Source organism: Nannobrachium achirus (assembly GCF_963921795.1).
Source record: "Nannobrachium achirus genome assembly, chromosome: 10".
In the NCBI taxonomy this organism is placed as follows: Eukaryota; Metazoa; Chordata; class Actinopteri; order Myctophiformes; family Myctophidae; genus Nannobrachium; species Nannobrachium achirus.
In genome coordinates this window covers 2,722,432-2,746,610 of record NC_137819.1, presented here as the reverse complement: position 1 = coordinate 2,746,610, position 24,179 = coordinate 2,722,432, and the positions used below count along the sequence as shown (strand labels likewise).

Here is a 24,179-nt window from a genome sequence, read left to right as displayed (position 1 = left end):
ATATTGTTTTAAATACTGAGGATAGTTGAAATGTGCAACTTAAAAGCAGAAATGTAATTGTCAACGACAAAAACACAATTAAATCGTTAATCGCAATTGTTTGAGTGACAAATAATCGTCATGTAAAATGTCATAATCGTGACAGCCCTACCCACCCCACCGAGAGTGTTTGTTTGACTAGAGACGACGTAGGCCTCGGGCCATAGAAGGCCATGCATCGGAGAACGTTGTTTTTTTTTATACCCAGACGAATGGGGTTCAGTTTAGGTACTGGAGCAGATGGCTAGTAGGCAGCTTAGTGAATCAACTCTCTCACACTTTATTTCACACTCTTTAATATCCTCTTTCCTCTGTCTCACACACACATCTGATTCTCACACTTTGACTGTTCAGCACCAGGCACGTGCACACATAGACATCAAAGGGGGCTTGAGCCCCTGCCCTTTTATCTGTCTGTAAAAAAGTGTCCTCTCCAGACCATGAATGCAGTTTTTACTAATGGTAAAAAGAGATGCAAACGCCCTCTTTCCATGCCATACCTGAAGGCAGCATTCAAGAGAATCGCCGTGTACAAACTCTCCTGAACTTGAATGCAGCAATCTTATGTTGAAAGAATTGCCTCCTCTGTGTAGAAATCCATGCCGTTACGCCACATCTCCAGTAGGCTCAGGGCTGTATTAACCATTGGGCCGGTGGGGCCGTTGCCAGGGGCCCTTGGCTCTCAGGGGCCCTTGGGGGAACTGGGCCGCTTGGTCATTGACAATTTACTAAAATTAAATGTAATCAAATGTGTGGGCCCCTCCTCTGTTGTCTACAGGTGCTTTCTTGGCCCACAGATGATCCTCATGGCTTAAAGTTGGATAGTATGTGTTTGGAGGGAGGGGGGTTATGGTGGAGGGTGGGGGGGCCCTAAAAAAATTATAGGCCAGGGGCCCTCGCGGGGGTTAATCCGTCCATGAGTAGGCTATTGCCCTTTTTAATGCTTAGTTTAGTGTGTTATGAAGGACTGAAAATGGCAGACCTCCAAGCTCACAACGCGTCGCGTCGCGCTCCACACCACACCGCCCACTTGTGCCAGGTTTTCCACTACAAGGACCTGGGTGGAGTGGTGTGAAAGTGGTACTAAACGGGGTACTAAAAAGTATCCACTCTAGAGTAGGCCTGAACTAGGCCACACAGGGCCAAACACTTCATAATGACTGATCACTCACTGGGTTTTCATTTAGACTACCATGATATAGTTGTAATACATGATAATAGATTCTATTGTGTTATAACCACTATTATAATCTATTATAGTGTATTATAATTATCATAGTAATACATTAATACTTTATAATGTATTATAATCACAGTTATAATCCATTATAATGCATTATAATTAGGATAGTTGTAATACAAATTTATATTGTATTATAATCACAGTTAAAAGGGTCAATTAGTTTCTTACCAATAGGGGTACTTTGGTGTAATGGAAAATGTAGATATTTTTATGTGGTGCGGTGTGGTGTGGTGCTAAAACTGCAGTCGAAAAGGGGCTTAACATTCTCTGCACGTCCCTGCTCCCCCCCCCCCCCCCCCCCTCTCCTCCAGCGAGCGTGGTCCACATGCTGTGTGTGTGTAGACTGAAGGTCACGGGGTCACTCAGAGCGAGTGGGGTGTGATCCAGTCACATGCTCTTCTAGAAAAGAAAGGAAAATACCACTTTGCCCGTAGTTTGGAGCGAGCAGTCAGGAAGCCAGGGCCCATTGGTTTACCCGCTTATCTGACGTTCATTTGTCTTTTAGCCTAAGCGCCTTCCCCCCTGTGTGTTTCCTTCCCCCACCATGCATATCCATTGGTCTGTTCTGTTGTCCTAGCAATTAGCTTGAGTAGCAGCGTCTTAAGCCAGTGGTTCTCAACCTGTGGGTCGAGGAGGGGGGGGGGGGTCCCCGAATGATTTTGGTGGTTCCCCAGATGATTGCCTTAATGTGCAACATTGTTTTGTCACTCAACAGTAGACAACATAAAGTTTAAGTGTATAGAGAGTATATGCACATTTCTAAAGTGTCAATTTAAGGACTTTTTAATACCTCTGAAATGGCAAATTAAACGTTGGCCAAATTGTCGAATATTTGAGGCAGACATTGTGAAAATAGCCAATCTACGCGTGGCGCTGTGAGCATGTAGATCTGCTATTTTCACAATAGAAAGTGTTATACGAAATGTAATGCCTCAACTCTTAGTGCTCGTCAGGGTGGGGGGGGGTCCCCAGATAAAATATGATTATTTAGGGGGTCACAGCCTGAAAAGGTTGAGAACCACTGGTCTAAGCAAATTACCTAATTGTTCCTTTTTATTGGGCTTTACCGAGTCCATGCAAAAAGCCACACGAGCTGCAAACTGACTCGACGCGCGCGCACACACACACACACACACACACACACACACACACACACACACACACACACACACACACACACACACACACACACACACACACACACACACACACACAGAGACGACTTATTGAAAAGGATCACAAGATCAACTGATGATGTGCTCCAAGACACAAAGTGCTCTTCAGCTCTGTGAGATGGCAGTGGTGTACTAAGTACATTTACTCAAGTACTGTGCTTGTGTAAGTGCACCTTTGAGGTGTTTGCACTTTACTGGAGTATTTCCTATTTCCAATACTTCTGCTTCTCACTTATAAAACATACATACACTGTTTTAGGCTGTTTGAAAATAGCAGATCCACAAGCTCACAATGTGTTGTGAGCTTGTGGATCTGCTATTTTCAAACAATTTGTACTTTTACTTTTGGGGCTTTAAGTACATTGTGATGCCAATACTTTTTGTACTTTTACTCTGGTACTTTTTGAATCCTGGACTTTTAATGGTAAGGGCACGGTCACACCAAGTATGGTTGCCAGCTGAAAAGTGGATCCTGCCAATACATTTCAATGGGAATGGAGTGTTTTTATTTGAGAAATCTGCCATTTGTGCATTTCTCCAAAAAATCCGCTCCGTTCCCATTGAAATGCATAGGCAGAATCTGCTTATCAGCTGGCAACCATACTTGGTGTGACCACCATACCCTAACAGAGTATTTGTATATTGCAGTATTTTTTAAAACTGAAGTAAAGCATTTGAGTACTTATTCTACCACAGGTGAAATGCAACAGAAAAACCAAGATTAAGATAGAGAGTAGGGCTGTCACGATTACAAATTTAAGTTGACGATTATGACATTTTACATGACGATTAATTGTCACTTAAATAATTGCGATTAAACGATTTTATTGTGTTTTTGTTGTTGCCAATTGCATTTCTGTTTGGCTTTTAGGCTTTGAAGTTGCACATGGCAGATATGACACGTAACCTAAATATACAAACAAAGACATCACTGACATATTTGACAACTTTATACTTTAAAATAAAAGACATTGATAGTGGAAATATCCGATCTACGGCGTAAACGATTATGGCGATAACGACAAAATAATTGCGATTGTGTCAAATAATTACTATTAGACGATTATGTCATTATTGTGACAGGCCAGAGAGAGAGGGAGAGGGAGAGGGAGAGGGGGGGTGGAGGTGGAGAGAGCGTGCAGGCCTCTGGGCAGCCTGAGAAGAAAAAAAAATAACTACCAATCCCATCAGTCATTTCCTGCCCCGTGGAATGCTGGGATTGTTCTAGTGGCGACTGCGGGATTTCAATCAACCTTGAAAATGCAACTGGACACGGCTATCAGACAGACGGTCAGAGAGAGAGAGAGAGAGACATTGTCAAGGTCGATCACTAGGCCACGCACGCTCCCGGTAGCTTGATTGATTTATCGCACGCACACACACACACACACACACACACACACACACACACACACACACACACACACACACACACACACACACACACACACACACACACACACACACACACACAGGGGTGTCACAAGGGGGGGGTAAAGTGGGACTGAGTTACTAGGGCCCAAGGTGGAGGGGCCTTCATTATGTTATACTTAAGCTATTGAAAAATAGCAGATATACGCTGCAAGCTTGTAGATATGCTATTTTTGAAAAGTAGTGAAAATGTGTGCAAATCTTCGAATATAGGCACTCGGTGCCGCGCTGTGAGCTTTTATATCTGCTATTTTTCAATAGTTAAAGCACAAAATGTGAGTGGATCCTTGTACCCAGGGCCCAGAATTTGGTGCGACACCCCTGCGCACGCACACACACACACACACACACACACACACACACACACACACACACACACACACACACACACACACACACACACACACACACACACACCCATCACCAGCCACCCCCGCTGCCATTTTGTCTCATCGATTTGGGCTACTTTCAGTTGGAAACTCTTTAACCCACACAACAGAGCTCCACATGATAAAAGGTGGAAAGAGTTGATACTAGAATATCCTACTTAAGTAGAAAAGTACTTTTTACATGACTTAACCACTTAAACCCTTTATACTCGGTTGACCGGAGTTTTGATTGATTGATTGATTTATTTAGACATAAAAGATGCATACAGTAACCCCTTGTTTGCTTTTGTATTTGTTTTTATTTTATTTTATATTATTTTGCATGATTGATCTATAATTATTGTTGATGTGCAGTCTTAAATAAAAACAAAGTAAAAAAAAAAAAAGATGCATACAGTACAAAGCACTTTGGTCCAAAAAGGATATTCACTGAAGCTGATAGCTGATCTACAATTGTGTAGGTTAGCTGATTATTTCTCCAAATGTTCAGTTTCCAGAAATACAGTGTGGTTACATATCACTTAATTCAGTAATGATTAACGTGAGTGATTGAGATAACTCATGCTGACAACGTTGATAAAGTGTAAAGGTAGCTAGTTTGAATACTACTGAGTAACCATTTACCTTCGGGTGCACATGGGTCACATCCCGACTAACTCACTCCTCCTCCATTGTGGAGAGCATCTTTCTTCTTGAGAAAGTATCCTCTCAAAGATTGTCAGATGGTGAAAATACGTACCCTAGGTATGTGTAGAAATGTCAGGGTTTAGTATGTAAAGAGTACTTTTTACTCTTTCACTTTCCTCGTACTTGGCTGCCAAAAGATGACTTGACGTCAAAAACAAAATGTTGTTTAGCCTTAGGGCTGTCACGATTATGACATTTTACATGGCGATTAATTGTCACTCAGATAATTGCAATTAACGATTTAATTGTGTATTTGTCGTTTCTTTTTGGCTTTTAGGCTTTGAAGTTGCACATGGCAATCAACTTAAACTAACTAAACTAACTAACTTAAATATACAAATCAATTTTATACTTAAAACATAACATTGATAGTGGTAATAGCCAATCTACAAGCTCAGATGCGACACGTTGTGAGCTTGTAGATCTGCTATTTGAAAGTGGGACTGAGTTACTAGGGCCCAAGGTGGAGGGGCCTGGAATTATTTTATACTTTAGCTGTAGACAAATAGCAGATATACAAGCTCACGGTGTGGCACTCGCGAGCTAGATCTGCTATTTTTGAAAAGTCGTGAAAATGTGTGCAAATCTTTGAATATATGCATTTTTTAAGCGAACATTTGTAACTTTGGGGGGGGGGGGGGGTCCCTGGAACTAAATATTTTGAGACGGGGTTCCGTGGCCAAATACATATCATTTTGGGGTTCCTTCACATGAAATAGTTTGAGCACCATTGACATAGAAACTTTTTCTATGTCAGTTTAAAAAAAAAAAACATAGGATTTGAAATATTCAAAGACTTTTTCACACATTTTCGAAAATAGCAGATCTACAAGCTCGCTGTGAGCTTGTAGATGGATCTGCTATGTTTCAATAGTTAAAGCACAAAATAATGCGGTTACCTATGAAGAACATTCATGGGGGGCACGAATTCAGTGAATCCTTGTATCCAGGGTCCAGAATTTGGTGCGACACCCCAGCTTGACATGCAAATGTCTTGAGCACTGGTTTAAACAATAAGTACACTTAGAAAACCTGGACCTAGGGGCACGGTGGCGCAGTGGTTAGCGCTTCAAGGTGGCGCAGTGGTTAGCGCTTCGCCTCACAGCTAGAAGGTCCTGGGTTCGATTCCCGGCGGGGGACGCTGTGGGTGCTGGGGGCGTGTTTCTCCCTCCGCGTCATCAGCGCCCACACCCTATGCGGGGTTGGCGATAGGGCCTTTCTGTGTGGAGTTTGCATGTTCTCCCCGTGTCTCCTAGGGTTGATACCCTCACAAAAACATGCAGTAATCCTCGTCTCAATAATGCCTCCCCCTGGCCAGCCGGGGCGCCTGATGGAGGGGAAAGGAACTGGTTGGAATAACGTGTTCCTTCCACGCGCTACGTCCATCCCAGGGAAATCCCCCCTGTCAGGTGAAAAGAAACAACTTGGACTACTCAGGCATTGAAGGATGCATGAGGTCAGTCCGTTGTCTCCCCAGGCACGGCAGAGGGAGAGCAGAGCCCAGGATTACATAGGCAATTGGCACTGGGTGAAAATGGGATACAAAATCATGGGATAAAAATTATAAAGAAAAAAAAGAAAACCTAAAACTGAGCTGCGTCCATCCAGGCCTGTTGGCCCACAGAGAGAGAACTCCACCCTAACCCCACCTCTCTGTACCATCATGTCTGTTCCTTCTCTTTCTCTCTGTTCTCCCTTCTATCTGCTTTGACCCACATAGCTGCTTTGCACGACAGTCTGACGGCACCGTCTCCCCCCACCCCCATTAAAGCCTGCCCCGTGGTAGTTGTGGATTAATAGTGAACCCGACAAGCCCGCCACCACCCACCCACCTACACCACACCACACCACACCACACTTTTCTTACACACTCATCTCTTCTTGTTCCACATCTCTCTCTCTCTCTCTCTCTCTCTCTCCCTCCTTTTCACTTCTTTGCAGTTTGCACACACGAGTAGAGCGTGTGTGGGGGAGAGAGAGAGAGAGGAGTGCAGTGTCTCAGCGCGCGGCCTGGCGTGCTGAGACAGGCAGGCCGACAGATTCCTCACATGCCATAGTAACCTGCTGCATCTCCCCTTTCACCCTGTCACCACGCACGCACACACACACACCAGGGCATGAACGACTTGTGATTTTTGCGAGTCGACTCGACTCAGTAAAAAGTTGAGTCGAAGTCGACTTATCGTTTGATGACGTCGTCGCATCACACACGACCCCCCAATTATTTCGGGGGGGGGGGGGGGTCCCCAGATGATTAACGTAATGTGAAACATTCACTCAACTGTAAACAAACCAACATAGAGTTTAAGTGTATAGAGGTTATCTGCACATTTCTAAAGTGACAATTTAAATATATAGAGGCAGAAATTGTGAAAATAGCAGATCTACATCCTCACAACGCCTCGCGTTGTGAGCATGTAGATCTGCTATTTTCACAATAGAAAGTATATATATATATATATATATATATATATATATATATATATATATATTTTTTTTTTTTACACACACACACACACACACACACACACACACACACACACACACACACACACACACACACACACACACACACACACACACACACACACACACACTCCCCACCCTGTGACTCAAGCTTCCAGCATTGTCCTCAGTGTGCAGGGTCACCCAGCGACCCCCACCCACTGCCGGGGGGGGGGGGGGGGGGGGGGCTTAAATTTCACATGATGCGCTGGTGTTTGCCGAGCAGCAGCTGGGGCTGTCCGTGAAGCCGTCCACTGGTTCTCAACCTTTTCAGGCCGCGACTCCCCCCCCCCCCCCCCCCCCCCCCAAATAATCATATTTTAACTGGGGACCCCCTCACCCTGACGAGCACTAAGAGTTGAGGCATTACATTTTGTATAACATGGTTCTATTGTGAGGCGTTGTGAGCATGTAGATCTGCTATTTTCACAGTTTCTGCCTCTAATATTTGCCAATTTTGCCAATGTTTAATTTGTCCTTAAATTGTCACATTAGAAATACCCTCTATACCCGCTATACAGATACCGTCCATACACTTAAACGTTATGTTGGTTTGTTTACTGTTGAGTGAGAAAATATTAAATTAATCATCTGGGGACCCCCCAAAATAATTTGGGGACCCCCTGGGGGTCCCGACCCCCACATGTTGAGAACCACTGCACTAAGCGGACAGTCAAGAGATAGGCAGACCGGGCCGGATGGGCCGCTCGGCCTCTCGTTGAAAGGCATGTCAACATCCCTCCAAAGTTACAGGAACAGAGAGGCTGACCGACCGCGGGCCTTATTTTAGAATTCACCGTATTCTAATTATAGACCAGCAGGCTTCTGATACACAGGAGAGAGAGAGAGAGAGAGAGGGAGAGTGAGAAGGAGGTTGGGAGAGATCTGGCCGGGGCAAACAGCTCCGGGGCGCCGGGCGGGCAGGGGGTTGATAACTGTACACTTCCTAAAACCAGGGGTTGACACTAAGGTCTCTGAGGCACTTGCCCGTACAGGTCATGTTTTACTTGCCCAAAGGTCATGCCCACTTGCCCGAAAAGTAGATTGCCCATTATAAGATGATAGGTAAAATTTGAATTACCACTCAATTTAACACTTATTTCTTTACTTTCTGGGGCTGTGCGATAAAATGTCATACCTCAATACCTCCAAATCCAAACACCAAATACCTACATAGCTATGATTGAATATGTATATGGTTTCACACTTATTTTATATTTTTAAAGTGTAGCAACAGTAAAAACAGCACATTATAGGTAAACAGTGCTCTTATTTTACATGCCACAGAGCAGAAGACAGAGCTCTCTGGCCACATTCAGGTGTTCAGACAGATATGTCGTGTTGTGTTTAAAGACGATTGTGTCCCCTCTAAAATATGATTATTTTGGGGGTCGCGGCCTGAAAAGGTTGAGAACCACTGATCTAAACTACAGATTGACATTGTTTTGCCGTTTTGTAAATAACTGACCCCTTTGTGCCCTCTCTCCCCTCCTCCCTCTTGTCTCTCTCTCTCTCTCTCTCTCTCTCTCTCTCTCTCTCTCTCTCTCTCTCTCTCTCTCTCTCCCGTCCAGCAGCAGTATAGAGGATGTCCGCGGACGCGTTTGGCGCCGGAGGCAGCGATGCTCAGCAGACCCTGCAGTCGTTCTGGCCCCGAGTCATGGAGGAGATCCGGAACCTCACCGTGGTACGACCCGCCCCCTCCCCTCTTCCCCCTCCCCCAATACACACACACACACACACACACACACACACACACACACACACACACACACACACACACACACACTAGGGCATTCACCGAATATCAAAGTCACTATTCGACGTTGTTCACCGAAGTCCAATATTCGCTTATTTTATTTTTTTGTTTTCTCTTTTAAAAAATATAATAGTTTATAAAGCTTGGCTAGATAGGAAGTCATAACAATGAGTTGTGAATGCCCCTGGTGGATGAATTTGTTAATGCTCTATACCAGGGGTTCTCAAACCTTTTTAGGCTGTGACCCCCCCAAAATAAACATATTTGAAATACTAAAAATCACTATTTGTGAATGCCCTAACACACACTATACCAGTGGTTCTCAACCTTTTCAGACCATGACCCCCAAAAATAATCATATTTTAACTGGGGACCCCCCACCCTGACGAGCATTGAGTTGAGGCATACATGTTGTATAACAGGATTCTGTTGTGAAAATAGCAGATTGTTGCGAGGCATTGTGAGCATTTAGCTTTCACAATTTCTGCCTCTAATATTTGACAATTTGGCCAATGCTTAATTTGTAATTTTAGAGGTATTAAAAAGTCCTAAAATTGTTACGTTAGAAATGTGCATAAACCCTATATACTGTACACTTAAACTTTATGTTGGTGTGTTCACTGTTGAGAGAGAAAACAATGTTGCACATTAAGTTAATCATCTGGGGACCCCCCACAATAATTTGGGGACCCCCCCGTGGGTCCCGACCCACAGGTTGAGAACCACTGCAATACCACACACACATGAAAACCGGGACAAATCGGCAGCTTAAAGGACAACTTTGTTTTTTTACAACAAGGGTTCATATTTTAGATTGTAATTAGAGAAAAGAAAAAGTGAGTGTTAAAATGTTTTTATTTGTGGGGCATGCACACGCATGGGGGCATGCGTACAAGTGGCTAAATATGTATTTTTAGACACAATAGGCCAGCAGTTTCTTTATTGCTATTTACAGTAACACTTCTAGCCCCCATAAGTCACATCCAACCATGAAAGGTTGCGTTGTATCTTGGGAATGGGCTTATTCTGTGTCAAATGACATATTTAGCCACTTGCACGCATGCCCCCAACCACTGAAATAAGAATCTCTAAAACAATAGAAAGAAGTAAATGAAATCAATTTAACACTCATCTTTTATATTCCTTAATCACAATCTAAAATATGAACCCTTGTTGTAAAAAACTAAAGTTGTCCCTTAACTGCCGATACCGACGTCGTCCAAAAAGACACAATCTAACACACGCAAGCGCACCTTTTCTTTTTTTCTCTCTTTTTTCCCCCCATTCAAAAGAAGAACAGAGATAACCTCCCCCCATGGTCTTGTTTCAGAAGGATTTCCGAGTGCAGGAGTTACCTCTGGCCCGAATCAAGAAAATCATGAAGCTGGATGAAGATGTGAAGGTGAGGAAGGATCCATCATCCATGACGTCACCAGACAAAGGAGCAACTCTTCCATGTCTATCTAGCCCGGTGGTTCTCAACCTTTTCAGGCCGCGACCCCTAAAATAATGAAGCAATAAAGCCACAAGAGGCGAGTGGTTACCTGGTATTTTACACCGGCTGAGAGGCGTAGGGAGACAAGAGGCGTAGCTGAGTATCTCCAACCCTGCTATTTTCACAATTTTTTACTCTAATATTTGACAATTTGGCTATTGTTTAATTTGTCATTTTATAGGTAGTAAAAAGTCATTGTATTGTCACATTAGAAATGTGCTTATACCTTCTATACACTTAAACCTTTTGTCTGTTTGTTTACTGTTGAGTGAGAAAACAATGTTGCACATTAAGTTAATAATCTGGGGACCCACCAAAATAATTTGGGGGTACCGACCCACAGGTTGAGAACCCCTGGCCTACAGTGTAGAATACAAGCTCAGAGTCAATAACATTGACTTTACTTATTGTTCGGGCTGCAGCTGTAGATTACCTTGCCAGCCATCATCATATTCTATCAATACTTTCTTTTTTTATCGAATAGTCTTGAAGTCTGTTTTATTTTTAAACAATTCTTTTCATTTCATCAATAGTGTCCCTATTTTGAGGGGAACATTCGCCAAAAGTAGCCCATCTAGAAGCTGACGTGTTGTGAGCTTGTAGATCTGCAATTTCTTTTGTGAAGAGACTTGGTGTGGACTGAAAAGGATCGCAAGTACAGGTGCAGGACTCGTCCATTTCACGAAACACAGAGGGTCTAAAGTGGTTAAACTGAAGTGATTTTGATAAATTCCAAGTGCTATCCAAGTATTTCTGAGGCATCCCCTGGACTTGTGTCACGCCACCCACTTCAAGAAACCCTGTGCCAAGTCAGTGGTTCTCAACCTTTTCAGGCCGCGACCCCCAAAATAATCATATTTTAACTGGGGACCCGACGAGCACTAAGAGTTGAGGCATTCCATTTTGTATAACACAGTCCTGTTGTGAAAATAGCCGATCTAGATCGGCTATATTTTCACAATTTCTGCCTCTGATATTTGACAATTTGGTCAATGTTTAATGTGTCATTTTAGAAGTATTAAAAAGTCCTTCAGTTGTCACTTTAGAAATGTGCAGATACACACAAACCTTTTGTTTACTGTTGAGTGAGAGAACAGTGTTGCACATTAAGTTAATAATTTGGGGACCCACCAAAATAATTTGGTCCCGACCCACAGGTTGAGAACCCCCGTGCTAAGTGAAGGAGAGAGGAGAATAGAGGGCAGTGCTTTCTGCTACAGAACAGCTTAGCATCCAGCAGTAGCAGCACTATTCCTGGTCCACACAGACAGGACAGGACAGGACAGGACAGGAGGGCACACCCAGGACAACATGTGCGTTCGTGCGGGCCCGGCAGGGGCGTCACAAGGGCTGGGGGTTAAAGTGGGACTGAGTTACCAGGGCCCAAGGTGGAGGGGCCTTAAGTATTTTATGCTTTAACTATTGAAAAAATAGCAGATATACAAGCTCACAGCGCGGCACCGAGTGCCACACTGCAAGCTTGTAGATCTGCTATTTTTGAAAAGTTGTGAAAATGTGTGCAAATCTTTGAATACCGGTATATGTATTTTTTTAAGCAAACATTTGTAACTCAAATTTTGCTTCTGTGGCGTCCCTGGAACTAAATATTTTGAGATGGGGGTCCGTGGCCAAATACATATAATTTTGGGGGGTCCTTTACATGAAAAAGGTTGAGCACCACTGGCACTGACATAGAAACATAGGTTTTTCAAAAACAAACCTTAGTAGGATTTGAAATATTCAAAGACTTGCACAAAATTGTTCACGATTTCTCAAAAAATAGCAGATCTACAAGCTTGCAGCGCGGCACTCGGTGCCGCGCTGTGAGCTTGTATATCTGCTATTTTTTCAATAGTTAAAGCAGTCCCAGTCTAAATGGGTTAAACCGGCCCATCCCCATATGAAGAACATTCATGGGGGGGGGGGGGGGGTGGCCCGCAGTGAATCCTTGTACCCAGGGCCCAGAGTTTGGTGTGACACCCTTGCCTACCAGCCCGGAGGCCTCTTTGCCCCGTCATCAGTTAAGTAGCGGCTTAGAAGAGTTAAAGAGATCAGGAGATCACTTTAGACACTGCTACCTGCCGTCAGCACTGACGCAGCAGCTTCTGTACGGACAGCAGGCACCTGGAGGGGTTGTGTACGTTGGCTTTGATGTGCACTTGTTTGGCCGGATTGGACACGGATACATCACGGCCCGGGCTACGCCAAGCTAGGGCATTAACGACTTGTGATTTCTGCAAGTCGACTCGACTCGGTAAAATGTTGAGTCGAAGTCGACTTTATCGTCGCACACGACCCTCCCAATTATTTTGGGGGGGGGGGGGGGGGGGGGGTCCCCAGATGATTAACTTGATGTGAAACATTGTTTTCTCACTCGACTGTAAACAGACCAACGTCAAGTTGAAGTGTATAGAGGGTATCTTCACATTTCTAAAGTGACAATTTGAGGACTTTTTTAATTCCTCTAAAATGACAAATTAAACATTGGTCAAATTGTCATAGAGGCAGAAATTGTGAAAATAGCCGATCGACATGCTCACAATGCCTCGCATCGCGAGGCGTTGTGAGTATGTAGATCGGCTATTTTCACAATAGAAAGTGTTGCTTTTTTTCAACTTCGACTTTCTCTGGTTGGAGTCGACTTGTGTAATGAAGTCGACTGAGTCGACTTGTCGACTTTTTCGTTAATGCCCTACACCAAGCCATTTCAAGCGTCAGTGCGTACGCGACTACATGCGTTTTGGAAAGATCCAATTTATATCAATGATATCAGCTACACCAGGCTCACGGATAGCGTGCGCCCCCGATGCATGCTGTAAAAATAGGATAGTTTCTTTTTTGTGCGCGCTCTGACTTCACTGTGATGTTAGGGGACCACACTAACTGAATCCATTTCATGCCCATATATGGAGTTCCCTGATATCATCAATATTAAGCCCATATCTAGCAGAACTTCAGATGGGAATGCCCATATAAGGAGGCCACATCGGCCACATACCACACTAACAGAATCCAAATATGGCCAAGACAGCCCATATCTTTGTGGCTGGTTCTACAGACATCCCCATGTATGGGCATAAAAGGATTGTATGTATGATGTCAGATGTCATAGGCTTTCACATAACGAATAACTGAGTAAGCATGTTTGGGCTCTCACAGCATATCTCCATATACAGTACATGGATCTCCATATATGGGTACCAGGGGTCTCCATATATGGGTAACTGGTCGGATATACCAGGGGTCTTCAACAGGGGGTCCTCAGAGATACTACAGGGGGTCCTCCAAAACTTTGTGTGATAGAAGCTTTTTTCCTCCTTTTTCATATTAACCACTTGAACCCTAGTGTGCATATATTCTGAGAACTTTAGCCAAAAATAGCAGATCTACAAGCTCACAATCGTCTATTTCGGCAAAGAGGTTTGGTGTAGAGGGGGAAAAGAGCAGACTAAGTACAGAGTGTAAGGTCAAGTTTATTAACTCATCTGCTGCCATTTAACAATACCTTCGTACTCTCATATGCCAAACTGTCTCCATAGACTTCCATGTAATTCATAGTGCACGGATCATGCACACCCATGCCTAGATAATGCACCACGTGTGTCCACATTGCTCACAGCTTTCAAACAAAAAAATCCGAATGGAAATCCGTTCAGGCATTCATGAGATAGCAGCCATTATGTTTTCCTAAAATGTAAACAAAGATGGCTGCCATGTTTGAAAGATGGGGTTGCTATGGGGGTTAAACATGCAATTTCGCGATTGCTATCATGCCTACTACATTTTTTGGGGTCAAAAAACTTTTTTTGAAAAAAAAAATGTTTTGATTCTTTTTTTTTTTTTTTTTTTTCCTCGGGCATGGCAGGGCCGTACAACGGGATTTTTTCGGGCTCCTCGGCCATGGCAGCACATGAGTTAACACATGGGCTGCCATCATAGGGTTAATGGAACTTACCGGGGCGTGTGCGTTGTGCGTGCGGGCCTCGGCGTGTGTGACGGGCGCACGTACGATTGTTCATGTTGCGGCGATTATATCCATTTGATCCGTTTAGTACGCGCGACAAAAGTAAACAACGGCCGCCATTATCCATTCACTTAGACTGGAGCCCAGTGAAGCACTTCTGCGCGCTTCTGGGCAGATGCGCGTGTCAGCAGCGTGCGTGCTGCGTGACCGCTGCAAAGCCTTATGGGTAATGTAGTGTTTTTGCTAATCTGGTGATAAAATGGCAATATTGATCGTTATTTTTTGATAGAAACGCCAGGAGTGCCAACTATGATTTAAAGACATTTCAACTTTCCAGATGTCTTTTGGCTATTTTAGAAGCCAATTTGTTAAGTATTGACGGCTCAAAAATGTCGCCAGCCAATCATCAAGGATGATCATAAACGAAAGAAGGAAGGTTAAATATCTGAAAACACAAATTGACATGAATCCAAAATACAATGCCGATGATGCTGTCAAACAATGAAACTATATGGAATTTATGAACAGGTTGTGGGGGTCCCTGCTTCATCTCTCTCTCAACTAAGGGGACCTTGGCCTGAAAAGGTTGAAGACCCATACATCACTGGCCAGATGGCCAAGACATGGCGCGACCTCGCCCTGAGGCGTCTTACTAGTTCTAACCAGGATTAAATGGTCTTCAAAAGATTTAAGGGTGTGCGTGCGTGTGTGTCTAACTGTGTGTGTGTGTGTGTGTGTGTGTGTGTACAGATGATCAGTGCTGAAGCTCCAGTGTTGTTCGCCAAGGCGGCTCAGATCTTCATCACGGAGCTCACCCTGAGGGCGTGGATCCACACAGAAGACAACAAGAGACGCACGCTGCAGGTGAGAACGCACTAGGGCTGGGTTCGGTAACCGCCGTACCGCCGTATCGCGGTATACCGCAGCCTACCGCGGTGTCAGGGTCCTTACCGCGGTCAAAAAAGACAAAAAATAGGCTATTTTTATTGAGAACGAGCGAGTTTTAAAACGGGGGAGAAGCGAGGACCGCATGCGCTTCATGCCGCTCTGCTCTGGGCCGCGCACCACATGTTTGGAACAATTGGAAGCTTGGCCCGTCACAGTCTCCGACAGAGAGTGAGACACAGTAGACACTGGAGCAGTGCAGTAGCCTCAGCAGCGCTAAACTTTCTCCATAATCCACACGACACAACTCACACAAGTATGTTTTTGTTTATACATACCTCGTGGCCGTTTCTTTTTTATTCATACGAGCGGAGCGCGAGGACTAAAACCGAAAATGAAACCAGCGCTAGTGAGTACTTCTACCACTTTTTCGAGTCACGTGTTCAAATACTGGATTCTGATTGGCTAAATTCCGGAGGTTATGAGAGAACTACTGCCGCAAAGTTGTGTGAGGACTTGTCCGAGATCAATGAGCCTCAGTGTACATCCGGGGACTTCAGGAGGTAGTCGGAACACCTTTCCCCCAACCAACAAATGACCGTGGCAACGGTCCTATGTTCACTAACGTGCATGCTATAGTCGCCGATTTATTTGGATCCAATGCAATCCGCCAACTTTAAAGCCCCTTTTCTCTGAACCTATGCCTTTCTGGAAGCGAACAGCCTCTATTTACGGCCGGAACGGTACTTCTAACTGACGTTAGCTTAGCTGTAAGCTAGACACATGGATTAGTATGGAGTTGGCGCCATCTGTTGGTGAGTAGAAGATGTTGTTGGTGGAACTATCTGCTGTCTCGCGGAAGTTTTATAGGCAATAATGATTGTAACTTAAGATCCTTGCAAGTTACAACTATGTGTTTTCTTTCATGTATAAGGGAAAAAGTGGTAGAAAAGCTATTTACCACTCGGGGTCGGACATTATGCTCTGATAATGTCCTGTGTTAGGGTGTTATCGGACTCGGCTTCGCCTCGTCCGATAACACCCTAACACAGGACATTATCAGAGCATAATGTCCTCTCACTCGGGGTAAATTGCTTACTTTTACAATAGCGCGTGTGCCCGTCGTTGTTCGACTACAACCTTTCCTGTCAAGTCTGGTAACTAAAACCTGTTTACTATGTTTATATCACCACTCAATCAATGCGATTTGAGACGTGAGTTTGCATAATCACAGACCGTACACAATCACTATACCCGTCTCATCTGGTTTGTTCACAGCGTGCAGTGTCTGAAGCCCCAGTAGCCTACCAGTGGCGTCAGTTCAGAAAAAGCTAAGGTATGGCAACATGACAGACACCAGTCATGTTGCCATACCTTAGCAACAGGCACGATGAAAGTACATTTTCTTATTTCCCCCTGTAGCCTAGGTATGGCAGGTGCCATAGCTTGCCATACCCAATTGACGCCTCTGTAGCCTACGTTACTATAGTAACCCGACACTGCAAAGATCTACAAGCTCAGAACGCGTTGCGAACGCGACGTGTTGTGAGCTTGTAGATCTGCTACTTTCAAAAGCCAGACCCACTGTGCTGTACGGGGAACTCGAGCAGTCGGGCTTATAGGACCGTGGAGAGACGAATTTTGGGCAGATGATAGGAATATTTTGTCTTATCGCCGAACCTTAATTAATAGATACGGGGGTGCGGTAATTACCGCAATACCGGCGGTAAATGGGAGGACGGTAACCGCGATAACAAAATGTTGATACCGAGCCACCCCTAGAACGCACGTACATTCACACCATAGCAAGACCCCGACTTATCTTTAGTTGTGCATCCAAAATTGTCTTTTTTTTTCATCGCACGTCACAGTGTCACAGTTTAAATCAGGCCTTTTTTCTTCTCCTTTTCCCCCCACACAACTCTCTCTCCTCTGTTGCCTTGTTATGCATCTTTACATCCCTGTAGCTTTTTTTATCACTGTCACATCTACAGTGTCTTTAAACCAAGGCACTCTTCTAGTGAAAAAGTTAAAAAGCCTTTATTATTAGATGGTTAATTCATTTTAGAACAATTATACACTGGGATAACCCACGCGTATTGGCCTACACAGCACGCGTATTGGCCTACAAGCACACAACGCCTTGCGGTGCGTGGCGTTGTGTGCTTGTAGATCTGATGTTTTCACTACTTTTGTGCGACGGCCTTGCATGATGAAGCAGAGCTTTAGTTTGTGAAAGAACATACAAATTTGGAGATTCGAGGTGTCCACCCAACAACGACGATATACTAGTGTTGTTGCTGCTCTTATACCACCATTATTACTGGGGTTGGTGGGGGCCAGACAGTAGCCCCCCGCGGGCCGCAAATGGCCCGCAAGGACGCCTATTGGGGAACCCTGGTTTAGGGTATCTGGCTTTGTCTGTTTGTCCAAAGTTTGCTGGACACTCACATTGGCCAAGCTTCGGGGGACGCAAAGCTTAACTCATGATTTATAGTTGTATTTTTTTTTTTTTTTAAAGACGGTCTGCAGTCTGTCTATTTTTCTCTATAGTGACAAGACAGTACTGCACTACTGTACAACATGCAGTGGGATAATGGAGAGAGGCAGACAGTGTAGGGGAGGCTCTTCTGTTCCTACTCCCGACTCCGGTATGCTTTGGGTGCTCCTCCCTTCTCGGTTACTTGATTACTTTGTATGCAAACAAGCAGAGAGAGAGAGAGAGAGAGAGAGAGAGAGAGAGAGAGAGAGACCCTCCCAGTGAGAAAACAGTGGTCCCAGAACTAGGGATGGGACGATATGAAAATGTCATATCACGATTATTGTGACAAAAGAAATCGCGATTTAGGATATTATCGCCATAATCAAACTCCATTATGAGCTTGTAGATCGGCATTTGTAGATCGGTATTCTTTTTTTGGCAAAGACATTTGATAGAGTGTGAAAAAAGATCAGGTATCAAGTACGTATATTATAAGTACATGTTACCAATAGAGGGTTTAAGTGGTTCCGGATATGCAGCTCGGCAAATAAAAGATGAATTGATCCCAGTGCATGACGGAGGACGATGTCACGATAAATGAAATCTCCACGATACGATTATCGTGAGTGTTTTTTATCACGATATACGATGATATCACATATTGTCCCATCCCTACTTCGTGGGGCGTACACTTTGATTACTTTGTATGCAAACAAGCATATCCTCGTTGTCGGGTGGAAACCTCGTATCTCCAAGTTTCAAATGTGTACGTTCTTCCGCAAAGTAAAGCCCTGCTTCATCATACGAGGCTGTCGCACAAAAGTAGTGAAAACAGCAGATCTACAAGCACACAACGCCTCGCACCGCGAGGCGTTGTGTGCTTGTAGATCGGCTGTTTTCACTAGTTTAAACCGTTTTTGAAACGATAAATGCAAAACGAACGGTTTTGGACATACAGGGTTTCCACCCGACAACGACGATATATATAGAGAGAGAGACCTTCCCAGTGAGAAAGCGGTGGTCCCAGAACCACTTACCTCTCAGTCTCTCTCTCTGTCTCGGAGAGGCCTCTGAAAGCAGCAGCAGAGCCAGACCTGGGTGCCAGTGTGACCCACTTTTTTTTGTCCTACTCCGGACATTTTACCACTCAACATGGATCCTGGGATGCTGCTGGGAGGTAGAGGGAGGGGGAGGGGGGTGGGGGGAGGGGGAGGGGGGGGGGGGTGCACTTTGGAAAAAGCCAGGGAAGAAGAAGAAGAAGCAGAGCTTTCGTCACACCTGGATGTCAAGAGCGGAGAGAGAGAGAGAGAGAGAGAGCCCGGCGGTACAAATAAAAAAGGCCGCTTTATCCTGCTCGCATACTTGGGGGAGAGATTAGCTGTGTGTGTGTGTGTGTGTGTGTGTGTGTGTGTGTGTGTGTGTGTGTGTGTGTGTGTGTGTGTGTGTGTGTGTGTGTGTGTGTGTGTGTGTGTGTGTGTGTGTGTGTGTGTGTGTGTGTGTGTGTGTGTGTGTGTGTGTGTGTGTGTGTGCATTAACGAAAATGTCAACTTCATTACACAAGTCGACTCCCACCAGAGAAAGTTGAAAAAGAAAATCCTTTGTATTTCTTTCTATCATTATTTCGGCTCCATGCGTGTGTCTGTACAGCATTCAAACAGTAGGATTGCTTACTGTCAAGGACGGAATGATCCAATATTACAGTGCTACATTACATTTAGTATAACATGGTTATATTGTGAAAATAGCAGATGCGAGGCGTTGTGAGCATGTAGATCGGCTATTTTCACAATTTCTGCCTCTATATACTTGACAATTTGGACAATGTTTAATTTGTCATTTTAGAGGTATTAAAAAGCCCTTAAATTGTCACTTTAGAAATAGGGATGTGCGCGATTATTCGATTATCCGAGTACACGGGGCTGATCCCACTATTCGGTTTGTAAATAAAATTCGTTTAATCTATTAAATATATTTTTAATTGTTGAGATATGAACTTTATTCAAAATGTGCATCTTGCACCCATATTAATGTCATTTCTTTATAATAAAAGTTTGCTTTAATAAGTAAAATAAGCAACTTAAGAATTACCATGGGTGATTTGCGGAGCCTGACTGTCACACTGGTATAAGTGGTCACGATGACCCAGAGCGGGTGCACCGCGCTGACAGCAGCATTCAGCGGCAGCAGGCTGTCTGTCTGTCTGTCTGTCTTTCTGTCTGTCTTTCTGCTGCTTCAACATGAGTAGGCCTACATTGAGTGATTGAGCAGCTGCAGCATCATTCATCATTCATTACTGTTAAAACTTGCTACGATGTAAAGTTTGTCTGAGTGCTGTGATGGAGAAATCAAACCCAAGGCGACTGGATGTGAATCACTCGTTATAACCTCGGCTCGTTACCTCGGCTCCAGTAGGCTATTGCCTGCTGCATCAGTGTGATCCGCTCATCTGAAGAATAATCCATTTTGAGGTGAGAACATGGAGAAAGTAGTCTCAATCATAAGTTGGCTGCGAATGCCATAAATAATGGTTTAACGTAACAGAGATGAACTGGTCGCTTCACCCGACGAGGCCAGTCAGTCCAGCTGCGGTGCGGTGCGCTGCGCTGTTAATTGGTAGACTAATTGACCTACTTAGTGTTACGTCTCTCACTCACTGCCACTGGTGATGTAATAAATTATTTTGGAGCAGATTCCAATAGTATAAACATTATTAAAAGGCTTTCATATACTCTTGATATCTTGTTCAAATGAGGTTTAGCCTAATAGATTGAAATGTGCAAAATTTTGGCTATTTTTTGCGTGTTAATGTCAATAAATAAATTCATCAATTCATTTTCGTTTAACCGAATATTCGGTTACAAAATTGTCGTGTACACGTCAGTGAAATTAGTCGCTAGGAACATCCCTATTTAGAAATGTAAAGATACCCTCTATACACTTAAACTTTATGTTGGTTTGTTTACAGTTGAGTGAATAAACAATGTTTCACATTAAGTTAATCACCTGGGGACCCCCCAAAATAATTGAGGGGTCGTGTGTGATGTGATGACGTCATCAAACGATAAAGTCGACTTCAACTCAACTTTTTACTGAGTCGAGTCGACTTGCAAAAATCACAAGTCGTTAATGCCCTAGTGTGTGTGAGAGAGAGGAGTGTGTGTACCGATTTGAGGGGACCGACTCGACTAACTTGAACCCTAGCATCTCTGTTCTGTATCATAAAAGGCAAACTTTCGCCGACCCGTGGCGAGCTGGTAGATGTGAGCTATTTCTGGCAAAGAGATTTGGTTTGGTGTACAGAGAAACTAAAACACAACTCCCTCATTGTGAACTCTTGACTAGGAATGGGATGATATGAAAATGTCATATCACCATTATTTTGACCAAAATAAATCGCGATTTACGATATTGTCGCGATAATCAAAATATCCCCAGCATCTATTATCCTGGGGCGGCTCGTTTGCCCAAAAAAATAGTAGTCGTTGTGAGCTTGTAGATTGGCTATTTCCACTATCAATGTTCTTTTTAAAGTACCTGTATAAAGTTGTCAAATATGTCCTTCATTTCTTTTTATATTTAGGTTATGTGTCATATCTGCCATGTGCAACTTCAAAGCCTAAAAGCCAAACAGAAATGTAATTGTCAACGACAAAAACACAATTAAATCGTTAATCGCAATTATTTGAGTGACAATTAATCGTCATGTAAAATGTCATAATCGTGACAGCCCTACTGTAATTACGGTACATAAATATGTGAATATTTTCCCCCTAAAGTACAGCATGTCAGGAGGAAAAAACTTGTGGCAATATCTGTTTCCATTATGACAGACTGAAAATAACTTTATACTTGATGTTTAACCACTTGAACCCCATTTATATCTCTATTCTGGGGGGAATATTTGCCAAAATAATAGCCGATCTAGAAGCTCTGACTGGACCTTTATCACAGCAGCCTAGGGTGAGAAACCTTGATCTAGGAACGATGCTTCACCTACTGCTTTCTCGCTCCGAGTTTGTAGATCAGCTATTTTTGAATTCTTTACATTTCCTAAATCAGTGGTTCTCAAATGTTAGATTACATGTATTTGGCCGCGGACCCCCATCTCATTAGTATTTGAGCTACAAATGTTCACTTTTAAAAAGTAAATAGCACACACACACACACACACACACACACCCCCACCCTTCAAACTGTGTGAAGGTTACACACACATTGATTACATTTGACTCCACAGATGGCTCTCAGACAGTGTGACGCGTGCAGCTTAATGCATGCGCAATTTGTTATGTGTTGATAAGCACTTTCATCCTCGGAGACGGCGGAAGCAGCGGATCCACAAAACTCGCAAAACAAACAACGCACAGATGGATCGGCTGTTTCCGCGGCGCGACACCACCCGCCGTACCGCGACGTGGAGCTTGAGTGGATGACGCTGTCAAGCAACATGCACGCACACACATGCGCGCACGCGCACACACACGCACTCACACAGAGAGAGAGAGCGCTCTCATCCTATTGTGCCAGGGGCCATGCCGATCAGCATGGGCGTCACAAGGGGGGGGGGAGGTAAAGTGGGACTGAGTTACTAGGGCCCAAGGTGGAGGGGCCTTAATTATTTAATTCTTTAGCTATTGGAAAAATAGCAGATATACAAGCTCACAACGCGGCACCGAGTGCCGCGCGTAAGTGGGACTGAGTTACTAGGGCCCAAGGTGGAGGGGCCTTAATTATTTAATTCTTTAGCTACTGAAAAATAGCAGATATACAAGCTCACAGCGCGGCACCGAGTGCCACGCTGCGACCTTGTAGATCTGCTATTTTTGAAAAGTCGTGAAGATGTGTGCAAATCTTCTGAATGTATGTATTTTTTAAGCGAACATTTGTAAACTCAGATTTTGTTTCTGGGGGGTCCCTGGATCGAAATATTTTGAGATGGGTGTCCGTGGCCAAATAGATATCATTTTGGGGGTCCTTCACATGAAAAGGTTTGAGCACCACTGACATAGAAACATATATTTCTTTTCAAAAAACCTTAGAAGGATTTGAACTATTCAAAGACTTGGACAAATGTTCACGATTTTCCAAAAATGGCAGATCTACAAGCTCGCAGCGCCGCACCAAAATGGCAGATCTACAAGCTCGCAGCGCGGCACCAAAATGGCAGATCTACAAGCTCGCAGCGCGGCACTAAAATGGCAGATCTACAAGCTCGCAGCGCCGCACCAAAATGGCAGATCTACAAGCTCGCAGCGCGGCACTAAAATGGCAGATCTACAAGCTCGCAGCGCGGCACTAAAATGGCAGATCTACAAGCTCGCAGCGCCGCACCAAAATGGCAGATCTACAAGCTCGCAGCGCGGCACTAAAATGGCAGATCTACAAGCTCGCAGCGCCGCACCAAAATGGCAGATCTGCCATTTTATTTTTTCAATAGCTAAAGTACCTCAGGGCCCAGAATTTGGTGCGACACCCCTGCCGATCAGATCGCCATAGCAACCCTCATCAATACAACAAATGTGGACGTGTCCCGGTGTTAGTGGATATTAATCAGTCTGCTATATATAGACCATGGTGGGCCTGGGGGGAGGGGAGGGGGGGGGGGGGGACTGCCAATATCCTGTGGAAAATTCCACAGGGACACGCACACGCTCTGCAGGGGGGGCTCCACAGTAGCCCAGGGTTTTGTTTGTGATGTCAGGAGGACGACGTTGCAACGTTTCTACTGGCTCTGGCCTCTCAACACAGGGTTTGACGTTAGAGCGCTGTGGTGGGCCACCAGTTTGTTTGCGAGCAGTGTTGGGGAAGTTACTTTGAAAGCGTAACTTGTACAGTTACAAGTAACTCACCATGGCAGTAACTCGATCAAGTTAAAGTTATACCCCTGGAGAAATGTAACTTATAAAGTTTCAAGTTACATAGAAAAAGTAACTTGAGTTACTTTCTTTTCAGCGTAAAAAAAAAGTAACTTGAGTTACTTTCTTTTCAGCGTTAAATTGATAATGTACATTTGGTGTACATGAAACAAAATATAATATCCTGCCAGCAGAGATATGCCTCTCAACTGAGTTTTATGTTATAATATAAAGTTAAAAAAAGAAGAAAATTATGATCTGTTGAGGACATTT

The 24,179-nt window shown here is 44.1% G+C and overlaps 1 protein-coding gene across 14 annotated transcripts in view; it reads left to right on the top strand.

Annotated features, from left to right (window-relative positions):
* nfyc (nuclear transcription factor Y, gamma) overlaps positions 1-24,179 on the top strand; it is an 84,554-nt gene that overhangs the window by 22,043 nt on the left and 38,332 nt on the right. For 10 of the 14 annotated variants that reach the window (XM_080735191.1, XM_080735189.1, XM_080735187.1 and 7 more), the window contains exons 2-4: positions 9,044-9,153; positions 10,556-10,627; positions 15,435-15,548. In XM_080735191.1, the coding sequence (XP_080591317.1) occupies positions 9,055-9,153; positions 10,556-10,627; positions 15,435-15,548 (285 nt within the window). In that variant the 5' untranslated portion in view covers positions 9,044-9,054. Of the gene's footprint in view, positions 1-9,040; positions 9,154-10,555; positions 10,628-15,434; positions 15,549-24,179 lie in introns of all 14 variants that reach the window. The other 4 variants (XM_080735195.1, XM_080735193.1, XM_080735194.1 and 1 more) reach the window with 2 other exon arrangements.